General features: G+C 43.9%; 2 protein-coding genes and 2 long non-coding RNA genes across 7 annotated transcripts; all 4 read right to left on the reverse strand.

The window, feature by feature from the left end:
* Window positions 1–4,482: 4,482 nt before the first annotated feature.
* LOC124655157 lies at window positions 4,483–7,076 on the reverse strand. 4 transcript variants are annotated; one of them, XR_006988586.1, is made up of 4 exons: window positions 6,876–7,076; window positions 4,869–4,957; window positions 4,659–4,774; window positions 4,483–4,544 (listed from the first exon to the last, which is right to left on the reverse strand). It is a non-coding gene; the product is annotated as an uncharacterized LOC124655157 (long non-coding RNA). The 4 variants fall into 4 exon arrangements; XR_006988587.1 differs by lacking the exon at window positions 6,876–7,076 and having other exon boundaries at window positions 4,659–4,764; window positions 4,869–5,784; XR_006988585.1 differs by lacking the exon at window positions 6,876–7,076 and having other exon boundaries at window positions 4,869–5,784.
* A 986-nt stretch (window positions 7,077–8,062) lies between these two features.
* On the reverse strand, window positions 8,063–8,564 carry LOC124656503. Its single transcript, XR_006988763.1, has 3 exons — window positions 8,482–8,564; window positions 8,319–8,375; window positions 8,063–8,215 (listed from the first exon to the last, which is right to left on the reverse strand). It is a non-coding gene; the product is annotated as an uncharacterized LOC124656503 (long non-coding RNA).
* Window positions 8,565–9,888: 1,324 nt separating this feature from the next.
* On the reverse strand, window positions 9,889–12,086 carry LOC124656489. Its single transcript, XM_047195222.1, has 8 exons — window positions 11,890–12,086; window positions 11,610–11,804; window positions 11,330–11,472; window positions 10,960–11,247; window positions 10,709–10,848; window positions 10,551–10,605; window positions 10,094–10,156; window positions 9,889–9,975 (listed from the first exon to the last, which is right to left on the reverse strand). Exons 1-8 carry the CDS (start codon window positions 12,080–12,082, stop codon window positions 9,889–9,891), a joined length of 1,164 nt encoding a protein of 387 aa, XP_047051178.1. The 5' UTR covers window positions 12,083–12,086.
* Window positions 12,087–12,669: 583 nt separating this feature from the next.
* Window positions 12,670–19,411, reverse strand: LOC124653724 (phototropin-1A). Its single transcript, XM_047192788.1, has 22 exons — window positions 19,277–19,411; window positions 19,001–19,183; window positions 18,827–18,918; window positions 18,447–18,720; window positions 18,120–18,333; window positions 17,943–18,013; window positions 17,611–17,717; window positions 17,346–17,395; window positions 17,147–17,230; window positions 16,750–16,809; window positions 16,586–16,675; window positions 16,131–16,207; window positions 15,956–16,040; window positions 15,794–15,874; window positions 15,161–15,264; window positions 14,935–14,984; window positions 14,288–14,394; window positions 13,986–14,108; window positions 13,815–13,866; window positions 13,629–13,741; window positions 13,360–13,500; window positions 12,670–13,000 (listed from the first exon to the last, which is right to left on the reverse strand). The coding sequence occupies exons 1-22, from the start codon at window positions 19,342–19,344 to the stop codon at window positions 12,899–12,901; spliced, it is 2,328 nt and encodes a 775-aa protein (XP_047048744.1). The 5' UTR covers window positions 19,345–19,411; the 3' UTR covers window positions 12,670–12,898.
* Between the last annotated feature and the right edge of the window lie 4,641 nt (window positions 19,412–24,052).

Below are 24,052 nucleotides of genomic sequence, written 5' to 3' on the forward strand. Positions count from 1 at the left end.
GAAGAAAAAAGTCAAGGAATGGACATTGAAGAAGATGGCCATACAATTCCAGACCTGGAAGAAAAATTTATGGGCCAAATATAAGAATGAAGATCCAGTATTCGATGATAATCTAGTGAAGATAAAAGATCACTGGCCCGCATTTAAGGAGTATAAGCAATCGTCTACTTTTGTGTCCCGATCGAAGAAAAATACCGAAAATGCTTCAAAGAAGAAACTTCCGCATCATTTGGGGTCAGGTGGCTACAAGAGTGCCATTCCGAAGTGGACAGCATTTGAGAATAAACTGATGAATGATGGAATCACTCCACAGACATGGGACTGGCCCGAACGGTCCAAGTTCTGGTTGTTCGCTCATGGGGAAGGGTTGGACCCAAAGACAGGGCTGATCGTTGCGAAGGGAAAATGGAAGGAAAAATTGAGTCAATTGTACCGAAGCTTGTAGATGCAATTGAAAAGGTCGAAAGGGAGAGTACATTCCCGATCGAGAGAATGACGAGCTGACACTCGCTCTGGGGAACCTTGAACACGTTGGACGGGTACGAGCTCGCCCAGGTCTCACCATGAAGGAAGCGTGGCCGGACAGCGCTGACACTTATAGAAGCCGTTCGCGAAAGAAGAAGAAGGAGGCGGACATTGTAACGGAATTGTTAACTAGGGTGGAGGCTCTTGAGAGAAATCAGAGGGCACTCGATCAGCCACTCGTTTCTACAGGATCCACATGGCGATGCTGCCCCATCTCAGCGAAGAAGCAGTGTCGGTTCCTCGCATCTTGACGGATGTGGAGGAAGCTACCCTGTGGATTATGTCACGGAGAAGACAGATTGCGCGCTACATATGTTATTCAGGACCGCGTCCGTTAAGGTGGCGGTCGGCTATGTGTACCCATTACCCAAGTGAAGATGGAGCAATGCACCATCATATGCCCATTCCACCTAGCTGTGTTCGTGTCGGGGTGGATGAAATTGTTCCGGGTTTTGAAACAGTGGAGCTTGATATTCCTAGAGGTGAAGATGAGAGGACACTGGCCGATGTCAAGCACGGTTTCGCCCTATGGCCGAAGAAGTACGTCGTCCTTTTGCAAAGGCCACCGACTCCTACACATGAGCAGCAAATGCCATCGACTCCTCCCGGTGGCGAGTCCTGGTGGCGATCCTCGTGAGCAGCAAAGTCCACACCTACCCGAGAGGGACCCCAGTGTGAGTCCACCACCTCGAGATCCTCCGCGTAAGACCGCGTCCGTTAAGCGGAACGGTACGCCGCCTAGGAAGAAAGCTAGAAAGGAGAAAGCACTGCCGCCCATTGAGAAGTTACCTTGGGAAAAAACTCCCGAGGAAAACCAGGAAGCCGTTCAGGACGAGGTGAAATTTTTTTTTGCACCGAAAGTGCCAGAGATACCTTTCGAGAAGACACTAGATCCGGTGAAAGTTGTGCGTACCGTTGAGAATCTATATGACCCTGTACCATCGCCGCCATCTGACTATAGGCGTTCTATTGAAAGGTCGTATGACAAGATGATCGAGGCGACAAAACCCGTTCAATCGGGTATCAGGGAGATAAAAGGGATACACCAAGTCTACCAGCTCGGACAACAACCCGTTCAATCGGTTGCCCCTCTCAAGGTGTTTGACGGGAAGCCCGTTGAAAGTTCTCGACAAGACACAACCGATTACGCCTTCGCTGAACGAGCATATCAATTTGTTCAAGGGAAAGATTTGGTCCAGAATCTCGGGAAGCTACCAACATGTATGCGTAACTTGCATTCGTGGTACCTTAATGCCTCAAAGGAAGGGATCGAGACTATCATGGTGCGAGTTAGTGAAGAGCACTACTTCCGAGAATACCGTGTGAACGTTGACTTCAACGAGCTTTTCCAGTTATACAATCTCCGGGCTCTCAACAAATCTATCATCAGTTCCTATTGTCCGTAAGTGATTTATTTAATTTGAGAAGTCTTTAGCTCAGCTCGTTCATTGTCCGCAGATTATAATCCTTTGTGCGCTATATTATGCAGATCGAAGATGCTCGAATGCAAAAGGGACGAAATCACGGACATTGGGTTCATTGACCCGCACACAATGCATGTTAAAACCATAGAAGATCCCGTCTATAACAAGGATACACCGGAGATTTTGCTAAGGTTTTTGAAGCGACAACATGACAAAAGGCTAATAATTTGGCCTTACAACTTCGAGTGAGTCTTACTTGTCTTATAACACATTATATTTTGCTCACCGTATGTCAAAATTTTAACTAATGACTTATATATATGACACTACATATTTAAACGTGCGTAGGTTTCACTTTATTCTTCTCGTCATCAATATGCAAATTGGAGAAGTTGAAGTCTTTGACTCACTAAGCAAAAAATCGGAACTATACTTGTCTTGTTATTTAATGCTCAAAAGGTAATTTTAATTCTTATCGGTTTGTTTCGTTAATTTCCTGCTATGAACTAATTGATAACTCTTTTATGCATTTTCTTTTGTCGGGCAGCGTGTGGGAAACTTTCATCAAGGAAGATAAGTCCCATGAATGGCCACCGAAGCTGCGATTGAAGGCGAAAGTAAGTAGTACTACCTAGATCCACACACCTTTAATTATCATACTTGACTATTGTTTGATTGAATTATATTCTTGTAAAGAAATGCCCGCAACAACCACAAGGGACTGATCTCTGTGGATTCTACGTTTGCGAGTACATCCACAGAATTGTCAGCGAGAGAATGAATAATGAAAGAAATAAAGAGGTACGAAAACAGTATTCACAAATTTGTTTTCTTATCATAAATTGTGCTGAGTTTCAGTAATAGTTGTTTCATTGTGGTTTGAATATATATATACACACACACATAGCTCATGTATTCATTTGTATCTTATTCTTTTATAGTTGTAAAGAAAGCGGAACAAGCTCTCAATCGATGACCGCTTCATAGCAATAGGCGAGGAATTGGCGGGATTCTTCCTTCGGGACGTCATACCACCATTCGCAGAGTTCCACTATGAATGAAGATGTACATGTTACATATATAGTTGAATCGAAGAGTACCACTATGCTACATGTAATAGACATATATAGAGTACGCCTCGGAGAGTACCACTATGCATGAAGATCGATCTTCATGCATAGTGCTTCTTAATTTGCGATCTTATGCAATTACATGTGTGTTATATTGTATGCACCAACTTGCTATGCATCATCTTGATCTTCATGTACTACCTAAACCCAAAGGCGTTTCTGGTGCATCGACGCGATATGAAACAAACCGCGATATCCCTAAACCCCTCCAAAACCCTAAAACTTCAATTCTTTGCCGCGGCGAGATTCGGGCAAATTCCTCGCCGCGGGTGGGAACCTTTGGTACCGGTTCGTATTACCAACCGGTACCAAAGCTCCTTGGCCCTGAGCTCTCCTGGTGGCCCACGTGGAGGCCCCTTTTATACCGTTTCGTAAGCAACCGGTACGAAAGGGGGGGGCCTTTAGTGCCGGATAATTTATACCGGTTGAGCAACCGGTACGAATGCCCCTCTGGAACCAGTATAGATGAGCGTTTTTCTACCAGTGATGTCCGCAACTCAGCATTGTTAATGGTCATTCAGAGTTATCATTTATCAAGCATGAATTATTTGCCAACAATCTTTCAAATGCTTCAATAATGACTTCAGACCTAGTCATCTTTTTCGAAACAGGCTGAGCCATCAGATCCCACCAGATATGGCCCCGAGATATCCATATGGCACAACGATCACCAGAAACTCAATGGCAAGCTTCGCCACGTTCATATATTACTGGCTTGCATAGTACAGTCCAGAAAGTAACCGTGGTTATATACTTACTAGCAGGCGGCCGCGCGGCGCACGCCGCGCCCGTGGGATTGAGCTTGGCTTTCTTAGCAAGCGTTTGGGTTAGAGGTGTGTCTCGGAAGATTTGTGTAACGGGCTCCAGGCAAAGGAAGTCAATAGCCGCACCTCCGTAGCTAGAAACAGGGCCCAAATTTGGGTTGACTGTAATTGCGAATCTGATGCAGAAACCGATACGGAAAAGAAGCTAGGTCATCTCGTAAACATAATAGTAAGCAAAACTGCGTCATTCATCAAGATCCATCGGCTGTGCCGTCTGGAGTAAACTCATTACAAAGCGTGATATGTACACAAACAGAACATATAATTAGAAAAGGCTGTCAATGCAGAATACCATTGAGCTAGCTTAAGGCTTCCAGCATTAACCACTGATACAATATATGTGTGTTCCCCAGAGCTAGCTACCAACATGCAGCACTCATACGTCCACACACCGACCATCATTATCACAAGAAGTTTCAGTATAAGCCACAGATACATAGCAAACCCAATGACCCGGATTCTGGGTGCGAAATGTATCCTGAAAATAAAAAGAACATAAAGCATTATAAATTGGTTGGATGCACGACATAGATAAATGAGAGTTATAACATACATGAAACAATAGAGTGAAGTGGATATCACTATCGATGAGGCTAGCTAAATGATCCAACTTCAATTTGTATATTTAGCCGAGTAGAAACCTAAACTTTACACAGATGAATACATTCAGAAACGCACACAAACAGTTACATTTTGAGAAATGCACTGCTAGGTTCAAACTGACAAAGAAAAGCTCGGGAAATAAGTGGAGTTACCTCAAAAGACTCCCTGGCGATGATACATAATAAGCGAGCATAGGGCCTGCAACAACCTTCTTATATAAGCATCACCACCATCAAGGCCCAGCTGCGGGGAACAAACCTGAAGCATGCTAGTCACAAGCATTCCAATCAGCTAAGCATGAAGAAATGCTAAACAGAAAACCCACTCATTTCATGAGAACAATTTGTACGGCATCTGAATACCTCACAATGTGCTTCAAAACAAATAAGTGGTGCCAGGACTAAAGAGGCCAAGCATCTGAGTATGAAGAACCATGAGGAAGGCACTGAAACTACAAAATACAAACATAAATCATAAATGACTCCCCTATAACTGCTTTAGCTTTTAGTTTGCATACCACAGATGGTACAATGCAATAATTAATTAAATGATCAGCATGAGGAAAAGCTCAGGGAAGCTATGATCCACTTGTCTCAGAGACAAAGCTTACTTGTATGACTGGCATCCCACTAACCTGGATCAAGGCAAGATGTCAAGCCAATGCAGTTACAGTAAGTGTCAAAAGCTCTCCATCTTCTTATTTAAATGGCCCATGATGCTACACATTGAAGTCGACTAACTTAATGCACTTGGTTGCTCCTACTGCCTACTTGTCCTATTTGAATTCACTAAGAGGAAATGTAAAGTGAATTTCACATCGACATCTCCAACCTCGTTAGGAGATTTATAATAATCCTTTAATACTGAAGTACCAGACTTAAGCATACCAAATAATGCCTTCTTCTACACTGTACTTATATAAATAGAAAGAAAAAAACACCATAGGGAAGTAGGGGATTTTTCCGTGTGTAAGGTTGGTAAAAAAAAGCCGGTAATTGACACAGCAAAACTCTTGCTATGCCCACTTTTATGGGGCTCTTAGGCAGCATTAAGTTAGAATGGTCCCAAGATCACCACAAGACGGAGAAATGGCTCGGACCATAATGAGGACGCAGATGACACCAATAAAATGCACACCACAATGATGTATCTAACCTAACAAACTTCCCCTTCTAGCTGGGCAATAACAGAAAAAAGCATCAGAGAAAATAACGACCTTGCATGAGATTTTCTAGGAAAGATCACAAGTTCATGACAGTATGAAAAAAGGACGATAACATGTAAGAGGCCACATATGGCATAACACAATCATGTATTTAACCAAACAAACTTCCCCTTCTAACTTTATTCTCAGTTACAAATAAACAAAACAAAACAAAAACTATTGCTTGTGAGCTAGATAATAAGCATTCATGATAGAACATTCCGAAGATGCTAAAAGAGGTGCAAAGGCCCTGTTCGCTAAGAGTTTCGTTTAGATCTTTGATTAGGATTATTCTAGCCGAATCAACACTCTCAATTTGTTCAATTTACTGCTCCAGGATTGCCTCCTGTTCTTAAAGGTTGGAAATCAATGACGACTCTTGCTGAATATTTCAAGTAATAGTACTTGCCATTGAATACTTACGCTCAGGTGATGAAGTGGAACTGTATTAAAATGTTGCATTGGAATTGTATTATAATGTCTAGAGCATCAGAACCTTTTCATGTCAATTTACTTCTTACTTCAGAGGTACATAAATATAGTGTAAATTCAGGTTCCAATTTTCAGAGGTTATAACTACCTATATGAGCCTAATTTTGTACTCTATAAATCATGGGAAAGACATATTTGAATCGATGCTACATTAAACAATCACCTTGTGACACCTAGTCCCTAAATAGCCCAAAAAATGAAACCTCAGATGTGACTAAAAGGCTATATTTATAATGTCCACGAATTCTGATAAATCACCATTTGTACATGGACAAAGTACCTAGGATCTCTATATAAAAATAGATCCCAAGAATAATTCAGAGAACGTCTATCGCAATCATCTCAGCAGCTTCAGGGTACACTCGTATGTCACAAATCCAATCTAGAGATGAGGAGTTTAAAAAAAAAAAAAAAAAAAGGAGCAACCAAAAAATCTGAGCCTTAGCGCGTGTGGTACATTCCATCAAACATGTTCAAGGTAGTAAGGCTGATCTTGCACCTGTGTCATATACCGACATATCCATTTCTCTGGCCTGGTGCTTGAGAAAACGCCACCACAGTACAGAACTGTGCGGCAATGGCCTTATCCAGCACCACGCCGCTGGTCACCCAGCAATCTGAGAAGATGTCGCCCCAGGCAAGGTTGAAGAAGATGAGAAAGAAGAATTCGTACCTGAACACGGAGTTGCGGACGAATCGACGATCTCGAGCAGCGGAGCGGCCATGTTCTTGATGTAGAAGCCGGAGCAGTTGTCCACGAAGATCTGGAGGACCGACATATCGGTACCACCGGGCGCAGCAGGGCCATCAGACGGGTGAATGACCACAATCAGAAGGGCCGATCTCCACATCCTTCATTCCGTACGGCGGCAACCTCGAGTGCTGAGTGAGTTGTAGGGAGATGGATAGGATGGGGACCAAAAGCGCACGGATGGGAGGCAAATGAAGAGAAAACCAGAAAGATTTGTTCTTGTCGTCCGCCGAACATCCATTGCACACATCTAGTATTTGGCATAAGAGAAAAATTAGGAAAAAAAAAAGAAGACACACATCGGAGAGGAAAAGCCTCTCCAGGGCCTAACCTTCCCGCGAGGCACACGACGGCCCTTGCCACACCGCTCGTCGGCGCATAAGGTGGCGGCGTCCGTGGCGCTCCAAGGCCTCTCCAGGAGACACCCTTTGTTTGGCTGATTGGCTCCGTCCGCCGACGCGAGGCGACATCCCCAGCCCTGCCCCTCGCGGTACGGCCTCGCGGCGCATCGGCCCGTGGCCGTGGCGGCAACGGCCGTCCCGGCGAAGCCATAGAGGACGTCGGCTCGGGTGAGTACTGCCATGACGGACGCGTCACTGCACGCACGGCAGCCATGAAGGGCGAGGAGGACAGCGGGCTCCTGCAGCAGCGTTGGAGATTTTTTTTCGAGCTTGATTGACGGGGGATTGGGGAGGAATAGAGGTCGGCAGATGGAGATTGCCTGTTATGTTCGGTGGTGCGCCGCTTTGACCGCCCACGCAACTCATCTCACTCTGATCTCGCCACGTATTGCTGTGTCGTGTTCTAATCTGCCTTTTTGTTTTATTTCTCACAATTATTTCTGCCTGTGGTGTATCCTCTAGAAGAATCGGGTCAAATCAAGAAACACTGGTAGGAGAACCGGCTGCTAACCGGTAACCCAGTCGAGAGGAAGAAAAGAGACCAAAACCAAACAATTAACTGACTCAATGTACTGTGAAAAGAAGAGCTGATGTGTTGCAAGCTGATTGGAGAAAAATATGGCATGAACAGTGTCCAAAACAATCTAGGCGTGTAAATCTGTTTAGCTTTTATATAGGGTATAATATAGGTCAACCGGAAATAAATACAACTAATTTAAGCTCCGAAAATACTTAGTACTACATAATAAACACAAGGAGAACGATAGCATCTATTGGAGAACCCTTCCGACATAGGGGCGAATTGGATCAAGATCGTCATCAAACAGAGGATGATACCAATATGCCTCGGGCACGGGCCACCTATACATCATCCAATGTATTCACCAAATGTAAGTTTGTAGTTGAATAAATATTATAGAATATAGCCATGCAACCTGATGAAACAGAAAAGTTCGCGGAGTACCTGTTTTTCTTAATTGTTGTTGTGTTGTCCATCATGTTGACTGGACAGTTCAAACCTCTGTTATCCAACATATGTATTCAATGTGAGCTCATTTGATTGCTTATACTAAGTTAACTGGTATTGAGAACAACGTTGCACAACAACGAAAAATAAAACTAAATACCTTTCCGATGGGAGATCAATCCCTTTCAAAACGTCAACAATTTTACTCCGTGGCAGGAAAGGAGTTCTGTGTGTGTCATCATATCATAGAAGTTCATGCCAACAAAACGACCATCATGAGAAGTAATAAGGGGCCCTCCAATCCCAACCTAGTAGTAAGCCGTACACAAAGTAGCAGATGAAGTTACATGTAGTAGTTCAGATGCAACTATCTATGTAAACACTAAGATGCAAGAAAAATTTAACAATGTAAGTAGGTACCTTCTTTATCTTACAAGTGGACATCTTAAGGTCTTGGCAGTCAAGTTCGGTAGACATCCAATGAGGCATATCGATCACTTTACCCATTGAGGCCAAGAGTAATCCCTCTGCAGCATCACGTCCTACAGCTACTACTTCTTCAGGTAGCTTCTGTGCTGATCTAGAGAAGATATTTTCTGGACGAGCAGAAAGGAAATGCTTCTCAACGCTGATGATAGCAATATTATAGTTCAAATGGTACAATTCGAGTGTCCCATCAGTGCGCTGTTTTGGTGGGAGAAGTACCTCAATCTGCAACATTCATCGTAAATTAACCAACTTAAAAAGATGAAGCTTGAAAATGATTGGGATCATGCACCAACTAACCCTCAAATTCTTGTCAATTTCGTCTTCATCATCACGAGTTCTAACCAAACTGGCGGAGGTGAGAATGACTTGGCGAGGGCGCATGCGTTTGCCTCTACACGTGCCAGTTCCAGTGCCAGCGCCAGCATGCCAATTTATAAGCAAGCCTGTGCACGCAAAAAATATCTTGTCCCCTGCATACATTTTGTATATGACTTTCATCGTGTTAGTGAAGATGAAATACTATTGTGAGATACGATGAAAAGGCTATAGTAGGTACTGCAAGCAAACACACGAACCAGTGAACGAAACAACTGAGACAGCTCGTCGGGATAAATTTCTAAAAACTTTCTTGGGAAGTTCTTGCCAGACATAGTTCCCCGCAGAGCGCCACATGAGGCTGTACGCATACCCTTCCCAAGCACACACTTCACCAAAATCATCTTCAAATGTATTACGCAATTGCCCATTTACTGGGTAAAGGGAAAACAAGTTGTTAGTTATTGCTACTACAAGATCTATGGGGTGTTCAAAACTGATTCCGATCCAAAACTGGTATTCAACTTTTTGCACTAACTTTGCCGGGCTCCTTGAGGTTACGAAATAAATTGAACTAGAGAATTTCTTGCTGGTTTTTGCAAACAACCATGGCCGAACATGCTAGCTAAGGAGAAAAATCCAGCAATATCAGTAGTAGCGACGATCGGCTTACCTTCAAGCATAAGTGGTGGTGGCATGGGATAGCCCAAAGATTTTAGCATGTTAATCTTCCTCATAAATCCTGATGCAACAGTTAAGGTGATCAATATGAGTTCAGGTTGATATGCACCATGATAGTATTGGCATGGTACTCTGCACAGTGCACACAGTGGTTGATATATGTAGCAATCTGCAAAATATGGCTTGTAAAGATTATATATAATTCACACCTGAAGGGACAATGCTTGATACACCAGGAGGTAAGGAATATCTACGTTTCTTATTTTTGGTTCCCCCGCTTGAGGTACCTGAAATGGAGGAGAAGATGAGGCCGGGAAAAGAATGTCCGCAAAGAAAACTGTGTGTATTGTCTGTAAGACAACACAACAAATTAAAGCATGCAGAATGCATGAAGCACGTCTATTTGCATGGTGAAACTAGGTGACCCACATCTTATTTACAGTGATGAAATGTACAGTTGTCCAGTATGAGTGTATGACTAGAAAGGATGATGATGAATCCCTTCCTTTTTTTTCAGATACTGACAAGCACTAGACAATAGCTCTGCAATTATTTTTTTGAATGGAATAGTAGCTCTGCAATTAATTTATTTGCACTATAAAAATAGCTAATTTCAAAAAAATAAACTACAAAATGTTACGTGGTCAAAGTGACGTCAAACAGAGGAACTAGAAAAATTATGAGCATGACAGGCTCACTGCCTAGCTAAACAAGGCCCGGAGGATGAATTGATAATTAATGCACAGTGGTCTTAAGAGATCGTGCACCTGCTACCTCAGTTGTATCTCGGTCATCTTGCCTGTAATACAACATACAGCTATTTAGATTAATTATTATGGTAAATAAGTAAATACATAAAACGAGTGGTAGTAGCCCAAGAGCAAAACAGCCATCATACATACATGAGTATCCCAAAATGCTTTAAGCGTAGACGAAGAAACGTTAGCGGTAGAAACGATGTCTTCTCCATGTCATGAACATGATCGTGTATCACCCCAAGAAATTTACCATTAGCATCAGTAAGTGGCCCTCCAAATGCAGCCTAGCTAGAACTCGCAAATCAGACCACCGATCGGAACCACAATGAGATAATTATTTGTTCTGAATTGTTCATCTTGCACGCCAATTAACAGAGAAAAAATCGTATATATACCTCTGTGAAATCTGGAAAAAGGACCTCGCGAGGTTGATCAAGATCATCACTGACAATAGAAATAACCGGTGTCAGCTCTTGTGCCATCAATTTGCCCGAGTTGAAGGCACGCCTAAAAGCTATCATTTGTCTGGTAAGAGTACTAGTAGAAGGCTGGCTAGGTGACTGATGATTGAGATCTACAGGATTGGTAGTGAGGTAGTCGAAGGACGTGACAATCGCAATATGGTCATCATATAGTCCCAAGAAGCCATCGGTAGCTCTATTATCAGGAAGGCGCACCTCAACCTACGTATATTTATGCAGAATTAAAGGGAGTACATAGAGCATACAGAAGCTGCATTGATAACGGATTTGTGAACATATGTACCCTTAATTTATCATCTTTGTTTCTCTTGTCAATAAATTCTCTAACCAGACGTGCCGAGGTGAGAAATATAGTTAGGTTTCTCCCTGCAGCCCCGGCCTCCTGTGGCAGAGCTACCCCCGAGCATGCGAACAACATCACATCTCCTGGACAACAATGCAGAATTAATTGTGAAAAAAAAACCCGTAATCAGCTAGTGACGAACTGAGGACTGATAGAGTGTATGTAAAAGCAAATCGCGACTGGAATAGGAATCAAGCAAATGATCGGGTAAAGTGCGTACCATCGAACAAAGCAAGCGAGACGACGCTGTCAGGCACGCTTGGAGCGGCTCCGGCAGCAAACAGGGCCAGCTCGCCGTCATCGCCCATGAAAAACTGGCCGAATGGTTTCTCCTGGTAAGGGAGAACGACTCGGTCGGGAAGGTCATGGCAGTCTCCCTCCTCATCAGTAGCCTCCGCGAGCCATAGCTCTACCTCTAACCAATAAACCAGCCAAGATGCACGATAAGCAGGAAACAAACTAAATCTAGCCCGAATGTAGCTGTGACGGGGCTAGCTCACCTCTCTTAATCCTGCGTTGCCACATTTCGTCAAAAGTCTCGCGTCTCCGTTTTGTTGGGCATGTAGTGATCCCGGCCGCGATCACGGACGGCGAGTCATGGCCGCGCTTGATGTTTCTGTTAATGGCTCTTTGGTCCCTGCTGCTCGAGCAGCTTGTGGGATCGGTCAACTCCATCTTGCTGTTTTCCTGCATCGTCAGTTAATTCCAGTTCCCGTGCAGTCCTGGAGCAAGCAGAAAGTAGGGATCCCCAGAAAGTAGATGGAAACTTGATTGGTAGTAGATTCCCTTGATGTGATTGCCCCGTGTTTGAGTTGAAGCATCGACAGTTCCCCTGATTCAGATCAATGGAAACCTCATCAAATCAATGCAAATTTATCAATGGATGGTTGCTAAGCAAGCACACGAGGAAATCAGCTTACGACTTGGGTCGCGCGGCGGCAATGGCGCAGAAATCACCACCTGTGAGGCTGTGACTTCGCAGCCAGGATGAATTGAGGGAACACACGTACCTGCGGGGCGATCTGATCTAGGTTTAACGGGAGCGCCTAGCGGTTCGGTGGCGGTATCGTCTCCGATGGGATTTCAGGTTGCTCGTTCTTTTCCTGGTTTCTTCAGGGGCCGGACAGAGACCACGCTCTAGAGGCCATAGAAGAAATCTGGCCTTCTCATCTGGACCTAGCTTGTCTCCTCCATCGCCTGGCCGCTGCATCTCCAGGTGTGAACTTCGAATCACCTCCCAATTTTCTTACTCCATCCATCAATTTGGTCGCACGCATAGATAGACGCATCTTACGGTAATTGATTATTTTAATATGATCCAAATACATGCAGTACTATTACATTGCATTCAGCGACCCCAGTAGTCTACATCGATCTCAAACTAGCTTAGTTATTCCATCTCCTACCTCCCTAGGTACGCCCGAACATAAACGGCAGATAGCGATAACAAAGAAACATGCGTGATTGAGCTCGACCCAGATGCGTCTTTATCTAGGCCAGCTTCTTTATTCAGAACATGTCGGTGTGATTATCAGCAGCGGCAGCAGTTGCATCGCCCATTCCCTTGTCCGTGTCATCCGGAAACAGGGGAGCATCCAACTTTGGAGGAGCCTGCACCAATTTCATTGTTAGTTAGTACATAGGAGTCTGAATTTCTGATGTCCAAGACCAAATTATTTCTTTTTGGATCTCTTCTTAGAAGAATTAAGCTTAGAAGAAGAACACATGGATTAAGCTGATGAGCCAGCGCCATTTCATATTAGAAGATCCCAAGAAATAAGTGAGAGCTACAAAAACATAAGTGAGCTACAAAAACCCAAGACAAGAAGGCCGAAACAAAAGAAAAATGAAAAGGAAGAGCAAATCAAGAACAGTAGTAGCAAACCAAAACCTAGCTACCCCTACGATTAAGTCCTATGCCGGGGAACAACAAGATGGCAAATTATACTTGTTGAGAGAGTATTCATTACCGTGCCGCGCACAAGAGCCCAGTTGATGCCACGGAAGAAGGGGTGCTCTTTTATCTCATTTGATCCCTCATACGATCCCAACCTATTCGTAGGGTCACGGTGTAGCAACCTGTAAATCAGCTGCCTTGCTGGGAGGCTCACCTGCTCATTCATACAACACCCGACCGAGTAAACTTTGTGAGGCAATATATGGTTTTTCTGATTCTCCAAAGCAACCAAAATTTTGTTTGAAAGATATCATAATATATGTTAGCTGCTTGCTTCATTACCGATATACTCGCCGGAAATCTGATGTCTTTGTGAAGGATGTTGGCGAATGTCCTTTGCCTGGTTTTACCTCTGAAGGGTGTGTAACCATACAGCATTTCATAGAGAAGAATCCCTGAATAACCATGACTTCATGAGCATCACCACATGTACAAAGAAACTGCACAGGTGGTAGAACAGCTGTTTACCTAGCGCCCACCAATCAACAGCACTTGTATGGCCAGCACCAGTAATAATCTCCTGCAACACAAGGAGCGATATAAGAATTAAATTCTCTACATCATGGAAAAACCAGGGAAAATATGAAAGCATGGCAAAAAACGGTGCTGAATGAAGAAAAACCAAGATAGAATACATACAGGTGCAATGTACTCCTCTGTACCAACAAATGAGTTGGATGCTCGCATAGGTTCAGCAAAAAAGATGGGTGAACTCCTGCTTTTCCTCCTACTTTTCTTATTAGCTTCTTCTGGAAGAAATACCTACGAATATAAAATATAATTACTTCACCTCTCATAACCTATGATGATACTCAAGTTAACCTCCCCTTTTTTTGTCCAGCAACACATACAAATATAAGAATGCTTTATGATTTGTTTGAAAGAGAAAAAGGTTCAGGAATTGAGTTAACTTTTGTAAAATTTTATTGTTGTCATTTTACCTGCGGTCTGCAAGATGTCAGGCAAGACAAATCAAAGTCTGTCAAGGAGATGTGTCCATCTCTATGAAGTAAGATATTCTCCGGCTTTAAGTCTCGGTAGATTATACCTGAGGATAAATAATATTAAATAAAAGGAAACATACCACACTGGATGAAGTAGACATCTCAGCTGTATTCTAAGCAACAGAATGTGATAAATCATCAAAAAGTGCCAGCTGTTCTTTTATCTTGGTAAGAAAAGACTCATTTTTAAGGCCTTACTGACATGCTACAAGGGCTAAATACTTACTGAAGGCTTGCATTCGAAAGGTGGACATAATTAACAACAGATAATGCTCACAGGCAGGATAATCAAAGAGACTTTCAGAGTTTTTCATTTTTAAGGCCCTACTGACATGCTACAAGGGCTAAATACTTACTGAAGGCTTGCATTCGAAAGGTGGACATAATTAACAACAGATAATGCTCACAGGCAGGATAATCAAAGAGACTTTCAGAGTTCTTCATGTACTCCCTCCGTCCCAGAAAGGTCCCATAAAGGTTGTGTCTAGATACATAATTTTTTTGACAAATCTCAGACAACCTTCGTGGGATGGAGGGAGTACACAAAATCAGATAGGAGCATGCTGTGTGGTGTGTGTATATACCTTGGCAATGCAAGTATTCGAGTGCAATGACAACTTCAGCAGCATAGAACCTGTCACAATCATGAAAAATATTCTTATACTCTACAACATTTAGATTGGACAAAACTGAAAAACATTGAAGTACCACGCCTGCGACTGTGATCAGTGACCTATGTTGTTGCTTCAACCAAAATCATGCAAATAACCCCACCAGATTTAACAAAAAATAAACAGTTTGAATTATGACCTGACTGCATCTTCCCGCAGAACCTTTAGAGGTTGTCTATCTAGGAGCAGAAAGAGCTCCCCACCAGGGTAGTAGTCTGTAATGAGACATATATGTGTCTTGGTCTGCAAAAACGTGAACAGAAAAAAAGGTTACTCTCTGGAAGAACATTAAAAGTCATGGTGTCAATGAAATTAAAATAATCCCACCCTTACACCAACCCCACCACCTCTCCAAAACATGATAGAAAAGGTATTAGATTGCAACCCAGGGCTACTATAATAGGGTTTAACAAAGTAAGACCTAGTGTGTTTGTTCTCAAACAAGCTTAAATTAATACTATTTAAACAACTTGCAGATTGAAGGTCTATGCAGAGCCTCAAGCCCTTGAGAACAATGCATGAATAACAGCCAGGTTTCTAAACTGTTTGCTTTAAAACAAAACTAACATAATATTGATCAGGATTACCGGAACCAATCGATATACAGTACTACATTTAATAAGGAATTATAAGATTGGAAAAACCTTAAAAGATTTCGGTGTCTATGTTGGGATGCTAGGAATTAGACAAGCTTACTCATCAAGATGAATACACATGAACAAGTACAGTGTTATGTTTAATAAGTTCGCTGCCTTATATTAATGTAACAAACCTGAAATGATGCATATAATGTTGGAAGGAATGGATGGTCCAACATATCAAGGATTTGTCGTTCGGCCGTAGCTCTATGGACCTAGAGGCATTACAATGTTAGCAGAAACATGAAGCGGACTACTACGTATTCCTATGACAATGAGTGTTGGTATAGTCATACCTTATTGCGGTTAAGCATGACACTTTTATCCATAGCTTTCATGGCAAAGTATTCACCTGTGTTTAACAACTCCACCAAGTGCACACTACAAGTTCACATGGTTTACTATTTGAAATTGCTAATGACAAGGGAACTCAACGTAATTCTGTTTCAAATAAAATATGATAGGATATACCTTCCAGTGTCACCAGATCCCAAAGGTTTCACAGGCCTGAAATGTTTCAAGTCAATGTTTTCTCCACCCTCAAGAACCTACAAAAGAAGTAACATGATCATCGCTGAGAAAATGCCATATGTATGTCTCCAACGATCTCCTGGTCTCCGCAATATAGAAATACAGTAGACATAATCACTGTTCTCTAATGGCAACTGCAGTATACAGCAAAATGCACGGTAAATCGCTCGCTCAAGTTTCTTCATAAAATGAGAATAGCGAAGAGCAACCAGGTATATATTTTCATTGAACACATGAGAGCCATTTCGAAATAAAAATTAAACACATGAGAGGCACCCAAATCTCTAGTTTTTCTTTTTTGCGGGTATAAATCTCTAGTTTCTTTATATATAGCTAATTTCATCTATTGAGCCTAAAATGACATGTAATAAGCAGTTTGGTAAACTATATCATACTTTTTGGATGGCTCTCCATGATGCAGAATCCTTCATATGTGGCTTTGGCAAAACTACTTTTGAGTGGTTGGCCCACAAATCCTCCGGTCTCTGGAAGCAATGGATGACTGTCAGAACTCCACACCCATGTTTGATGAACTAGAGAAATAATAGTTTTGCCTTACCAAATTAGCATCTGGAAGTTCTTTTGCAGCCTCATCAATATTTTCTGCAGTTTTCTTAATCTGTCACATGAACAATTCAGGTTAGTTCTTAAACATATGCTTTCAGATAACAGGAATTTAAAATTTAAGGTGTGTGGCAAATTACGTGGTTAATTTAGTTTATGCAGACCAAAACAACATAAATCTTGCAAGTAGAATGTTAAATACGAAGACTAACATGTCATGTGCATAACAATTCACAAGTTCACTGGCAGTTGGTGTAAACAAAATTTTGCACTCCAAATACCTGGTGTTGGTAAAAGAGTAGCTATTGAAGATACATCTACCTATTTTTGTTGCTTTCCATGGCATATTTACATGCACAAATAATCTAGTTTTATGTAAAATGGATACGAACCAGCATGACTCCTTCTCTCTCAGCAGCATCTCGGACATGCTCAGTTCCATCCAACTGAACCCCAATAAAGTACTGGACATCTCCCTGATCAACAGTAAAAAGTGATGCACCTCAAATTACATGAAAAGTAGTTACCACTCAATTATATGGAATAAGCTAGAAAACATTTCCCATATGACGGCGTCCATTATTATAGTACCTTCTGATCACGCATAGGCTGCAAGTGAAACAGGTTCCAGAACTTTTTACCTGTAGAAGTGATGCATGAAAGTAAGTAATTTTAGCTGGACTCGTTACCATGATGGGATACATTTCAACATGAAAATAGGAATTTTACTATGTTAATAACTGATACAAAGATATTGTATCTGAGCCAAACATGTGGGAGAACAGAAACATTGAAAAGAATTTGCATGATACTCTTGCATGGCATGAACATGCAAAGCATGTGAAGACTAGCATACCACTCTTTGTATAATTAATCAGCTGAACCGTGACCTCTGTTTGGTTATCTATGGCATCTCTAATTTTCCTCACTGTCGCGCGGTCAGTTTCAGGACCTTGGAGAAACCTGCAAGGAGGACACAGGGAGTAACATGGCAGTGATGCATTATTAGTCTTTTGCATGAAACACTAGCCTATACCAATCTACAAAAGTGCAGATCAATAGAGGTTCAGTATCAGGATTTTACTACACTGCAACAGTAAATCTACAAAGAGCTAAATTTACTAAAGATCAGAAAAACATTTTCAGTTAAATTGTGAAATGCATGTCTAAGGTAAGACTGTCATTCACCTGCAGTTTCTCCCCAAAATTTCTTCACGGCAATATTCTGTCAACTGCAGGAAACTATCGGACGCAAATATCTGAAACACCGATAAAATAATGAACACGTATTGAAGAAAGTTGATATTTATATGAACGAAAAGTTGAGTGGAGTAAGAGGTACAGGTGCTTCCTGATGCATCTTACAATAGGATTATCTGGTAATCTTGGGTCAGTAATGACAAAGTTCTTCTCAATACGCTCAAGTGTAGTAGCCAAGTCCATTCCCCTTCTCATTTCTTTCTTCCTTAGCTCATCGTCAAAGCTCTCAGGTCTTTCATCGTCACTGTCAAGCAGCGGATCTTCATCTCTTGGTTTCAGCATGTTCTTTTCTACATTTCCCTGGCCCATACCAAGTAAACTGCACATACAAATTGAATAAGACAAAAATAAAAAATGGACAGTGAAATGCACAACATAATTAAGAGATGAGACATTGCAACTCTATCATTTGACTTGTATCAACGAGCTTACCCCATAAGTGAAAACAGACCAGATTTTCGACCTTTATTGCCTCTTTCAGGAACTTCGCTGATTTTTTGCAGTGAGCTCCTTGCTCCAGTTTTTGAGTTACGTCGAGATCCACTTTCCGAGCTTCTCTTGCCAGGACGATCACCCGACAACGCACCAACTGATTCCTGTGATTTTCTTTTGAAGGTGCTATTACTTGATTCTGACAATGAACGTGGATTCTTGATGGCCAACAGAAGCTCAGAAACTGAGCTACGGGCCTGATCCTTCTGCCTAGCTGCACAAATATTTTTTCCTCTTCAGTTTGGAAACAGTTTAAGTTCTGTAAATGACAGAACCTGCTAGCTAGTAGCAAATCTTTTAAGCCAAGAGAATAGTAGTACCATCATATTTGATGAGTGACTCGGGCAGGCCATTTGGACGAACAACCGTATCCTTGTTCCCTTCAGTGTATTTACTCACTTCCACTTGCATCCTGGAGTAGCAACGCAAATGGTTTAATATCTCTAAAATCGTAGCACTAATGCAATGGGGAGGAAGAGAAGGGGGTAGCTGACCCTATGAACTTGAGGACATTGCCTTCCTCATCCTTGATGGGAGCAATGGTCAGGAGGTTCCAGAATGCCGTGCCATCTTTCTTGTAGTTGAGGACACGGCCGCAGTAGTTTGAGCCGTCTGCCAGAGCCTTCCTGATCTTTGCAATCTCCGCCGGGTCGGTGCCCGATCCTTGGAGGAAGCGGCTGCACAGCAAAATTGCCACATTCAGTTAATTTGTGCAGAATGCCATTTGGTGAATGGAGGAGGATAAATTCGAAAGAATGAACATTTGGTACCAGTTCCTTCCGACGACCTCCTTGGAGGTGTAGCCGGTCATGTTGAAGAAGCCGGCGCTGGCGTACATGATGGGGTGGCCGGGGCGGCTGGCGTCGGACACCACAAACGTCTGCTGGAACGCGGAGAGCGCCGCCCGGAGCTCCTCCGAGACCCGGGGGATGGCGCCGGCGACGGCCTTGTCGTCGGAGCTGCTGCGGGCGGAGCCGCCGCCGCCGGAGGAGCGCGCGGACACGCCCTGCGGCCTGCCCGTCTGCTCGTTGGTCTGGAGCACGAGGCCCCACTCCGCCGCCCGCTGCGTCGCCTTGCCGACATCCTCGATGCCGCCCGGTGCTTCCTCGATGAACGGGGAGGCGGACCTGGCGGCAGCGGCGGGGCGGAACGCGGTGGGGGGCTCGACCGCGGAGGAGGAGGGGTTGAAGACCTCGAGCGAGCCACGGGAGTCGCGCGGCAGCTGCTGCTTCGGCCGCTGGGGTTCGTCATGCCCGCCGCCTCCTGCACCTGCATCCACCACCACTACTTCTGTCAAGCAAGCTAGGTACTCCAGTCTCCACTACTCTGTCAAGCTAAGTAATTCGACAGAAATTAAAGAAGCATTTTTTTTGCACCGAAATCCATTGATCAAACAATTAAAAAGCTCGAGGTAAATCGTTGATCATCGTACTTCTAGGATACTGCAGCTTGATCATTCGGAAATCGATCAGTCGATTCTGTTGGTGCTTCTGAATTATCAGGAACCGAATCGCATTCAGTAGCAAAGACGTATAGTGGTTAAGGTCTAATCAACACCAACTAATCTGCATTAACTTTTGTCAGCACGGATGGATGATCTTTAGCTTTCATGGGTTTCTCTATCAAGTCAGTCAGTTGGATGAGTAGCTATAGCTCGTACTGTACAGATATAGGAACATAACATGCACTTGATCTCGTGTCAGATATAATTCAGCTCATACTAGTATGCTGGAGTGGAGCGCATTCATGGTGTTAGCCGGCGGAGATCGACACTTGTTCGTGGATACTCGAACTAGTGGATGGGCGGCACAAAAGGTTACTGATGCGGATACAGCAAAGGGGATGGATCCCCTCCAAGCTCAGAAAGTTGTGATAACAGGACGAAGAGAGGAAACAAAGGCATGTAATTCGATTCTCTAGAGAGCATATATATGTCGATCTGTATCGCTTTATTCACAGACCATGTGATTCAGATACTACAGTATCGATCGATTTTCTGACTACTTGGTGAGATATTTTGTGTTAGTAGCTAGCGTGCCATGCATGTCGTACTCCGGCCAAGTCGGCTGCAAGTGCAAGTTGGAGCGTAGAAAGCTACTCTGCAGCTGCGTATATGTGTATATACATCATCTCTTATCTGAACTTTGAGGAGTAGTACTCTACTAGGTTGTGAATTAGTAGCAGAAGCAAGTGGAGTGCAAGTCAGGTGAAAGGTGAAAGTGATCACGGTGAGAGAAGAGAGCAGCATAGTAGCATCCACCAGCAAGCAAGGCCAGCCTAGCCAAAAGGGACAGGCAGTGTTGAATTAAGCACAAGTGTCTGTCTCATCCCACATCCACATCCACATCCACATCCTCATCCATCCAACCAATGGACTCAAGAGGAAGGATCGATTCAGGACACGGAATATCTGCTACACATACACACATGAGTGTACAGACACAGGCACGCGTACGCGTATGTCTTGATCCTCCTTCCCTCAGCCTCAGGGCATCACGTACACCTAATCAGGCAATTAGTGTTGCATTTGCACTTGTCTCTATCTACGATGAATTCATTCGTTCTGTTTTCTTACCTAAGTATATATATCTATATAACTCGGAATGGAAAACTAAAATATGCATGGTTTTGGTGTAGTAATTAGGAGCTACCAACCAAGCAGTTACTCTATTACTACTTTGGTTACGTTTAAACTAGGAAATTCAGTCTTAACTGTTAGTCCAATAGTTGTAGCTAAGAGCAAGACTGTGGGTACAGTGAAATAATCAGTAGAATAATACTAGAGGCGGAGAGTGATCGAGCTGAGTCAGTGGATTCTAAGCCTCGCGTGCACAACTGAACTGAACCGAACTGAACTGAACTGAGAAGGATGAGTATAATTTAGGCTACAATCAATGCAAAATTGAGTAGCTGAAAGAATTGCATGCATGCATGCGGCAGGGGATCAGATCATTACCGGAGGTTACATATGAAGATGATCAAATTTAGAGGAGCTAATAACTAGAGTATTCAGAGGAGTAACCGCCCTCAGGAGTTCTAGTTCTAGCTAGCTCGCTAGCATGTCTGCTCAAATCAACCAGGACCCTGAATTAAGCTAGCTAGACTACCTGCTACTCAAGGTAGAAGAATGGTGAAGCAGAAGCATGGACGAAATGGTTTCGGCGTGTACCTTTGGAAGCCATTAATGGGAAGCTTCAGGTAGCAGCAACAGTGCTCCTCTCCTCCTTCTTGCTTGGCGTGCGGGCTCGTGATCCAAGAAACCAAAACGCACGTACTCCTACCTCAGCTCTTCATCTCATTATTTCTTTATATATCTGGGGCTCGCTAGCTAGTGCTAGCACACAGTGGAGGTCAAGAGTGACGAAGAGGTTGAGAGTTGAGAGGGGGCAGAGCAGAAGCAGCAAGCACTTTAGCTACTGTACATAAAAAGAGTGATGGAGAGGTTGAGACTTGAGAGGGTGTGCATGAACAGACTCCGATCTGCGAGAAGCGATCTGTATACTGCAAGCTGCGCGAGTAGGTACGTATATGCCCGCTCGGAAGACCGCGCGGCATGGTCGTGGGAGGAAGGAATTGGGGGCGCTACTGCTGCTGCACCGCTGCCATCATGGGCTAGTTGTTCAGCGAGGGGAGACGACGACGGGGGCCCGCGCGCGCCGATCTGGCCGTGTACGTACGGACTAGCGAGCTATCCCACTCCCTTATCTTCGCTACAACGGCCGATCCATACGGCTAGGGGAGGGGGACAGGAGCAAGCGGCTGACGGCGAGAGGGGAAGGATCCATGCCGATCGCTGTCGCTTTGTTTTGGCGGGCTGGGATGCGGCCAATCTCGATCGGGCCATGCTTCCTTCCTCGCACACTCTGTCAGTCCAGCCGTCCCCATGCCATGCGTCTCACCCATGTTACATGATCGATTGATCCATGCGGGGAAACATTTCTGACCGCTAAGGGACCTGGACAATAGTTTCCTGCGAATGTGCAAACTCGCACTAGTCTGCCAAAATGATAAAATGCTGAAGTAAAAACTATGAAGGCTTACTCGGCAAATGATACCATAGGATTATCAAATCCTATACGACCCGGGTCGTACGTATGCTCCTGAGGCTGGACCAACTCGTTCGACTGCCACGTTGCAATAGGAGCTGCGGGGTTGGCCGTAGCAATCGCTAATCCCGTTCCCTTCTTCGTTGTGGTGTTGTTGCACGCGTGCTGCCTCTCCTCGCCGCCGGAATTCACCTTCTGAATATGTGGCGCGGAAATTATGTCTTCCTGGCTAAATACAAGATCGAGGAAAACTGGTCCTGATTGTCTGTGCACCAACGAAGTCCAGTCCCAATGTGCTGAGATGCAGCGAGGAAGATCCAGCACCATCGAGTAGCATCTTGGCCACAACTAGCCTGAGCAAGCAGATGATACGGTCCACTGAAGGTGCCGTGAGGGATGGATTGAGGAGGATAGCGCCAGTGGCTCGCGCGCGACGCAGTGAGCCAGGGAGTTGCACCACCGGGCAATGAAAATCGTGGCCGTCGACGCTGCCGCCGAGCATGGCCATGGACACCGGGGAAGCGCGGTGAGCGCCCGTGTATCAGCCGACGAGCAAGTCCGCGGAATCTGGTGGTTCTGGGACATAACGAGCAGACGAATTCCGGCGGCGTCGAGAAGATTCAGCGTGAGAACGATAATGGAGAGGGGAGTGGGATTAGTTTATTCGTGCTAAGTGGACTGCTGCTTTAAGATTCGTTTTGCTACGTGTCAGTCGATCGAATTGGTCCAGCATCCAGAGCGTACGACCCAGGTCGTATAGGATTATTTTCCTACTTTACCTCTGTCTGTAAAAAATGTCTTATATTTATATAAACTTGGATGCTTAGATTTATCTACGGATGGAAGAATAAAAACTTGTCCATGGCAGAAAAGGAGGATCTTATTAAAGCAATGGCACAAGCAATATCAGTTTTTGCGATATCTGTATTCAAAATTCTAAAAGAACATGTGTAAAGGAATCACGAATGCTATCACGTGATTCCGGTGGCATTGATTTACATGGTGGAAGTTGTTATTGGATAATTAGGCACAATTTTCATAATTAATTCTAGAATATTAAACATGACGACATCAACTACTAACATTTGAAACTCGAACATACTAGATGCATTAATCAACATGAATAGTAGCAGCGCAAACGGTAAAACATCAATCGCTAAACATATCGATATATGTCGCACGTACCGATCTGGTGGAGGTGGAGGTTGAGGTGTAGCAGATGAAGTCGCATCAGTAATGTTGTTGCTAACGACGGGTCGAAGTAGGCGGCGTTGAAGATGACGGTAGGCAGCATCGCCCGACTTGGACGGAAGAGACCCGTGATAAAGAACTTGAGCAGTCGCGCAGAGCGCTTCCGAAAAACCTAATTCGCCCCTCCCGTACAGGATCGCAAAGGCTAGCGGTTCTGGAGACATGCTCTCCTGTTCTCCGGTGCACGCCGGCGGACGGGATGGAGTAGGCTATGATGGCGACGCAAGCACAGAGAGGTGGCAAATCCCT

This window comes from Lolium rigidum, chromosome 5 (genome assembly GCF_022539505.1).
Source record: "Lolium rigidum isolate FL_2022 chromosome 5, APGP_CSIRO_Lrig_0.1, whole genome shotgun sequence".
NCBI lineage: Eukaryota > Viridiplantae > Streptophyta > Magnoliopsida > Poales > Poaceae > Lolium > Lolium rigidum.